Source organism: Lichenostomus cassidix, chromosome 1, assembly GCF_008360975.1.
Source record: "Lichenostomus cassidix isolate B80296 chromosome 1, HeHo_3.0, whole genome shotgun sequence".
NCBI lineage: Eukaryota > Metazoa > Chordata > Aves > Passeriformes > Meliphagidae > Lichenostomus > Lichenostomus cassidix.
In genome coordinates this window covers 63,198,904-63,205,981 of record NC_139479.1, presented here as the reverse complement: position 1 = coordinate 63,205,981, position 7,078 = coordinate 63,198,904, and the positions used below count along the sequence as shown (strand labels likewise).

The window sequence follows — 7,078 nt, the reverse complement described above, 5'->3', positions numbered from 1 at the left end:
TTACCAAAGCACTATCATGGTTTGGGAATCCAGAGAGTTAAGTGCATGATACTCTCCTGTAGTTAACATAAAAGCATTTCTTTCCTAGTAAAAAAAAAAAAAGAAGAAATCTCTCTTACATAAAGCAGACAGCCTGACAGAAAGAAAAACAACTTCTTTACTGAATGGGACCAAGAAATCTTCGATCAAATATATTTACACATGCCACACAGTCAAATAGAAAAAGTTAATTTAACTCACTCATTTTTACTTATATACATTTAATTAAATAATGGCTCCACAGATAACAGGAATGTCTCTTCAAAATGCTGGTCAGAAAACCTGTGCACAGAGCGGCGAGCGTTTTCTCTGATCTCCAATCTTTTCTCAGGAGGCAAAGAGAAGATATAAGCCATTGTCTCAGCGTAACTGTCCTCGTCTTCTGCTAGGAACCCTGTAACATATCCTTCATGGGGTACCACGATGTCTAATTTGGGGCCTCCAGAATTGTGAGCCAGGATAACTGTGCCAGCTGCCATACATTCAACTACTCCTGTAAGAGATACAAAAAATGCTTATACGAGTGTGCACATCAGGTGCTTTGACCTTCTGTAAAACACTGGCAAGTTAAACCAACAGTAAAATTCACTACAGACTACCATTCCACATCAGCTGGAAAAATACAGCAAAAATAGTCCCATAAGAAACTTAAATTTGAGTTTTTCACTTCTAAGGACTGAAATGATAGTTTCTCTTGAACACATATAACTGAGATTAGAAATCAGATAAAACTGGTTAATTTGTGGTTCTTGTAAAATATCTGATCTGAGACAGATTCCATCACCATTATATGTGGTAGAAAAAGAGCTAGATTTTGAAACAAATGTGAAAATAAACATGGAAGGTAGTTCTGTGACAGAACATTGCAACACTGGTTTTATGGTATAGCGACAGCTGCAAAAAAAAAAAATTAGAGCTGAAGGTGACTGTACTCATTTTTTCATTCACACTGAAGAGTTTAAACATTTGAAAAGATACCAAGAAGAAGGCTGACTATGCACATTTCAATCAGATGATATTCAGAAGTTCAATGTTTTGCAGATTAACAAATGTTTATAGCTTTTGACAACTCAGCCAGACACTAGTAAAAATTGTTATCTCTACATCTGTATTTTTGATGGAAGAACTTTGAATGGAATGGGAATCAGCAAGCTTTCCTCAGCCAAAAGCTGTGGGATAGGAACAACATATAATGTATACAGAAACTTCAATTCTCCTCCACAGTTACAGACCACAGAAAGGCTGATTCTTCTCAGTTCTGATTTGATTGTTGTAAATTCCCTCAGCTCAAACATTGTCTACAATAAATAGTGCTCCAAAGTTTTGGAATATGTTCTTTTACACATAAAACACCTGCTAGACAAGGGTGAAATCCTGCTTAAATTCAAAATCACAGTGTGATTGTATCACTTAAAAAAAAATTTAGCTGAATTGTTTTGTGGGAGAAAAAAAACCCTGAGAAGACATAATTTCTAATATTTTGTAGTTGCTTCTGAGAGATACTTCAGTATCAATTTTTTTATACCAAGTTCCTACAGACCATAAACTACTACTCCTGATACTTAACTTGTCCTTTAATAAAGTTTGAAGACATTCGGTGCAGTTCAGTCACATTATAGCATTAAACATGCATCTGCTTGGCTACAACTTACCCTATTGTAGATTTATAGCAGATGGGCAATCTGGCATTCCCTTTCAAGCTCAGGACTCAACCAAATTAACTGAGCCCCATACCCTAATTCTGGGTCCCAGCTCCTCTCTGGCATTCTGCTCCATGCTACACTGACTAATTTAAGGGCTTAATAAATTTGCCTCAGCAGAGATGCCTAATGCAATGAGATGGCCAAAGGTACCTGGTGGCATCTTCATAGGGTTTCTTTGTACCAGACAGGATCTGTGGGAGACTCACATCCCTGAAACTGCAGCCAGAGCCCCATGACATATACCAAACATTTCAAATGGCATTTAAGGCAGGTGAAACACAACCAAAATCTCTAACATGGATGTCTACACAAGGACTGTCTCTAAGCTCCCCCTGCAGTCAGTGGAGCCAACAGGGCACAATTTAAGGTGCTGAAAGAGAAGCACTTGCAGCCTCTTGAAGCTCTGAAAGGCTGGCAAACCTAACACAAGGACAACAGGGTGACCCATGACCTTGCAGGGCGATAGGTGGAGGCCAGCAGGACATCCTGGGCAGCACAGATGGGACTAGCTCTGTGTTCAGGTGACCAGAGGATGCACAGAATCAACAGTCTGTGACTACAGCGCTTCAGCTTGCACTGCAGTAGCACCTAGTGGTGCATCATCTGCACCACATCTGCTCTGCTCCTGTAGGCTTTATGGCAGCTACTCTGCCTCCAAAGGGAATAGGAGCTGGACACCTGCTTGGCAAGCAGACCTCTTTGCTTAGACATGCAGGGACAAACAGCTGAACACTCGGGAAATGTACTGACCGATCCCAAAGTGCTCGTTCCACATGGTGTGCAGGCCGATGGTGGCCTCAGCCAGGTGTCTCTTCAGCTCCTCAAAGGGAATGTTTATCCTGAACAACACATCATCACTAACTCCCAGCTCTTCACACAGACGTTTCAGCTTTTTTACACGCTCTTCATCTTGCTGGTTACGACAGCCGCCAATTAAGATCAGCTTCAGTGATGGCTGCTGCCCCACTCTCTTCTCCTTCAGCAACTTAGCAAATGCTCTGATCTGCAAAGGATGATCTTTTTCAGGCCTAAACTGGCTGACAGAAACTATGGAATATTCACTGGTGCTCTTTTCCACTTCCAGTGGAATATCCAGGAAGGTCTGAACATCGCATGGTGGATACACAACACTAGTGCAAGGCCCAGCTCTCCAGAGGGAAAGGATGTGATTCAGTGTCCAAGAAGAATTCACCATGACCACATCACTGCAGGAACCAACCAACCCATACATGAAAGCAAAAAAGTAGTAGTAGACAAGTTTAAATTTGCTAAAGAAAGGACTGCTTGTGATGAAGGCAGCATTGTTAAACCTGGTATCCTGATTCCTCACAACAGAGAGCATATCGGTGCTGATAGTGGGATAATGGACGTAGCATCCAACACGACAACCTCCCAGGTATTTGAAGAGGGGAATTGTGAAGGCATAACCCATTGAGTCAATATAAATATCAGGAACACACTTTAGTAGAGCTTCCCAGCCCAGGAAGACTGATCCTAAACTTTGTCCCAGCAAAGTGAAGTGAGGATAAAGAGAAGCTTCCACAAGGAAACGTTTTTTAAGAAATACAAACTTCACAGGATGAATTAACTTAATATTGAATCTTCTGAAAGCGCCTTCTACTATTTCTTCTCCAGTGGCATCTCTATCACCAGTGTAAACAACACATGTTACATTTTTGTACCTGTAAGAATAAAGAAAAAGAATTTCATATACTCTTCATATTTTTCAGCAAGAAACTAAAATATAATCCACTTAAAAGTACTCAAGAACGTGAGAACAAATGTCTGGCTTTGAAATTATTTAAACTAAATTATACTTTTCCTTATACTGCCACAAGTTTTTTCTGATCTGCAGAAAAACATATGGCTGAGAACTTGGGGAATATTTTAACTTGAGTAAAACATAAGATGAGCTCAGTATTATTCTATAGACTTCAGAACACCTGATATTAGGAGATGATTGTCTAGTGCATAGCATAAGCAAAATGCAAATGATGGCAAATCAATGGATGTGCCCATGTTAAATCCACTGTAGGTATTAACTTGTTTTGCCTCCTGCATCAAGGGGCAAGTATAAAGACTATCAGTTAACTACTGAGCAGTTATGACTATACAAAGTTCCACACCAGTAGTGGAAAACTGAGGAGAAAGAAGGGGTTCTCTCAAGGAAAGAAAAGAAAAATGTGAGAGGTGCCACAGCAGGAAATATCAAAATCTAAAAGGATAAAGCAGAATGTAACCACATGAAACTCAGATGTAAAATACAATGTAAGACCAGTAGATTAATGACACCTATTTAAATACGTAAAATGCCAACATATGCAAATAGCATCAGAAACTGAGAAAGAAATATGGTGTTGATAAACACATATGCTTACTTTTTCTGCAGTGTTCTTATGGCACACCACAAGACTCTCTCCCCTCCACCTCCTGCATTGCAATACGGGTGAAAAAAGGCCACCAGCAGCGGCCGCTTCCCATCTCTTCCTGATGAACTCAACTGCCTTTTCCTTTGTATCCAGAGCCGTACTCCCCACAGCAGTACCACCAAGCAGATGCACAGAATTCCACTTAGAAATAATGCAGGGAGCAACAATGAGCACAGCAATCTGAAACAAGCCGGAAAATTTAAAATACGTAATCGCTTTAAAGAAATACTATGTATGACATTGAGCAAGAAGGGATTAAAGGCAGAGCTACAGGGAGTTCAATAATTTCTTGAGTTCTTCTCCTCTCAGACATCATCAGTGTGTATGACTTTGACAATTTCAGAAATAAAATTGCTACTCTACATTGTTTATCCAAAGACCTCCTTTTTCTCTGCTGTTTCCTTGCAATCATTTACTGTTTATTCACGCCCTGTATGTGTTACCTATCTCCATGTGCTCTACACACTCTGTAAAGGTTGCATGCCCTTAGCATCCTGGCAAGACACAACTAGCAGAGCGACTTCTAAAATGATTTTTGAAGTGTTTTTCCAGTCCAATCTCCTGTTTGGCTCTCTACAGTGAACTGCTTTGGTGACAGGGGGCCAGGCATTTCCCATTCCAGCCTGCACTTCCCACTCCCCGGAGGCACAAGGAGCTATGCCAGCTGTCCAGAGAAGATGTGTGCAGTCCCTCTGTGTAGACAGAGCTGTTTCCTCAGGTCTCTGAGACACTGACAGAGGTACTCCTTCGCTCTCCACCGCCTCCCTGGCAGCTCTCGGGAGGTTTCCCAGCCCGGAGCCACACAGGGACAGAGCCCGGCTCCTCCCGCTGTGCTGCTACCCCTTGGGACAAACAGCGTTTACTCGGCCGCTCCCGTTCACCAACCGCAGAGCAACCCACGCGTCACGACTGACATTAAGGAAGCACTTTCATTTCGGCCGGGAGCGGCGGAAAAGCACATTAACCCCCCCGAGCCCGGCGGCACAGCGCGGAGCCGGGCAGGGCCGCCCCGGGGGCACGGAGAGGCGCGGCCGGGCCCAGGCCGCCTCCCGCCATCGCTGCCCGCCGCAGGACGCGCCGCCCGCCCGGTACCTGAGGAGCCCACACAGGCACAGCCCGCCCGCCATCCTCCGGGCAGCGCCGCGTCGCCTTCCCGGCGGAAAGGGCGGATCGCAGCCGGCGGGGCGGGACCAGCGGATCCCGGCTGGCACAGCCCCGGAGGGGCGGGAGCGGCGCCCAGGCTGCCTCCGCCTCCTCCTGCACTGCCTTTCCCTCCTCCTTCACCTCCTCCTCCCGCCTCCTCCTCGCCCTCGCCCCACCCAGCAAACACAGCTCTCCTAGCCCTGTGAAAGGAGTGGGGTACAGTGGGTGTTTGGGAGCGCTGTGCTGCTGCAGGGAGTGTTTTTCCCAGAGATGCCAGAAGCGAGTGGACAAAGCACAGCCCTGACACACGTGCTGCTCAGTGACCTCCTTGTGCTCTCCCGGGAGGTTGGAAGGGAGGATGTGAGGAGGCGGAGGCCTCCCGGGGACACGGGATTTCTTCTGCATCCCACACACCCACAAGTTTTGCCTGTGTAAATGCTGGCCCTTCTCTTTGGCCAGGAGAGGAAGGTGCTCCATGTCCTGACCTGCAGCCCTGCCGCAATCTCCTGCTTGTCGGTGAATCCCTCACTATGGAGAGGGAGCTGCCTGACTGTGCGGAGGGCAGGATGTCCTACACAGCCTGCACCTGGCACCGTCTCCAAAAGGATCCCGTTAACACACTCCGTTTGCACTGGAGGTTGTCTCTTGGTAATACACTTTTCCCCCTATTTCGTCTTGATTGGAGAGGATATGCACAGACCAGAGGGTCAGTGTAGAAGTAGGACTGATCGGTGCTGTTTTTTCTAAATACTGCTAATGGTGTGTCAGTCCATGTCAAGACTTCATATTCCTAAAATGTCTTCCTTGGAACAACATAAAGAACTCATCCTGCTCTCCGGGGTGCTGGGAAGCATTGGGTGAAACTACCAGACTCTGTAGATCAGCAGAGGCTTTGGCAGAGAAATCCAAAACATTTCTGATCTCTTGTCACATTGCTACATGCTTCTTTTCCCCCCACCACATTCTGCATTTTAAAATAATAAAGGCCTTTATGTGGGAGGCTTGATCCAGAAAACTGATTCTTCAGTCTCTTGCAGAGTTGAGGCTGTCCAAAATTTGAGGGAGTTTCAAACCTTGTTTCTTTAAATGAGACCTTTCCAGAAGCTGTGATCCTTCAGCTTCTTTGAGGTCAGCATGATCTGTTTCATGTCCTAGCCACCTGTGCATTTTGAGGTAACATTTGTAGGTGTTAGGGATGTTTGTGAAGGTCATCCTGTGTCTCCTTCATCAGAAATGTGCTGGTTGGAAAATGATGAATCATTACTTTATGTGGCCATTGCTATAGCCAGAAGCAGAGAGACAAAGTCTCTGCTGTAGTGGGAGTGAGAAAAGTCCAGCTTAATAATGGTTATTTGGTTCTGACTTGCTGAAATTGAGTTTTCCACTTAGGAGGACTCACCACATTGGAGTGAAACTGGAACTGTGTCAAGCCCTCAGAAATTTATTGATTATTTTACTGGTGTTTTTGTTGAAATATTTTTACTGTCCTAAATACTACTGACTGTAGGTTTTACCAGGACCTCACTATCTTTATGTAAGCAGGAAGAGGTCTGTTGTAGCTCCAGCATGCATGGCCTAACATTTCATTTCTGAAACAACAGCTGTAATAAGGAGGGTGCCGCAGGCATTGGTTTCTCTCCCTTAATCTCTTTCCTCTTCCCTGATGGAGCAGTTGCCTTTAAAAGCATGTGGAATATTTATAGAATAGATCTCTGCTGGATTTACATCTCTCAACTCAAAATGCCTGTCTTTCTTCAACATTTG

At 44.6% G+C, this 7,078-nt stretch overlaps 1 protein-coding gene across 1 annotated transcript; it reads right to left on the bottom strand.

Annotated features, from left to right (window-relative positions):
* Nucleotides 1-134: 134 nt before the first annotated feature.
* Nucleotides 135-5,407, bottom strand: ALG11 (ALG11 alpha-1,2-mannosyltransferase). The gene is made up of 4 exons (XM_085060783.1): nucleotides 5,264-5,407; nucleotides 4,121-4,351; nucleotides 2,493-3,424; nucleotides 135-532 (listed from the first exon to the last, which is right to left on the bottom strand). Exons 1-4 carry the CDS (start codon nucleotides 5,296-5,298, stop codon nucleotides 261-263), a joined length of 1,470 nt encoding a protein of 489 aa, XP_084916909.1. The 5' UTR covers nucleotides 5,299-5,407; the 3' UTR covers nucleotides 135-260.
* Nucleotides 5,408-7,078: the final 1,671 nt, after the last annotated feature.

What these genes read in the sequence shown, in the direction of transcription:
- ALG11 (XM_085060783.1), bottom strand. Translation starts at nt 5,298, where the DNA reads ATGGCGGGCGGGCTGTGCCTGTGTGGGCTCCTCAG. An exon ending in ATAAGAACACTGCAGAAAAA is followed by an intron (nt 3,425 to 4,120) that starts GTAAGCATATGT and finishes TTATTCTTACAG; the next exon opens with GTACAAAAATGTAACATGTG. An exon ending in GAACGAGCACTTTGGGATCG is followed by an intron (nt 533 to 2,492) that starts GTCAGTACATTT and finishes TATCTCTTACAG; the next exon opens with GAGTAGTTGAATGTATGGCA.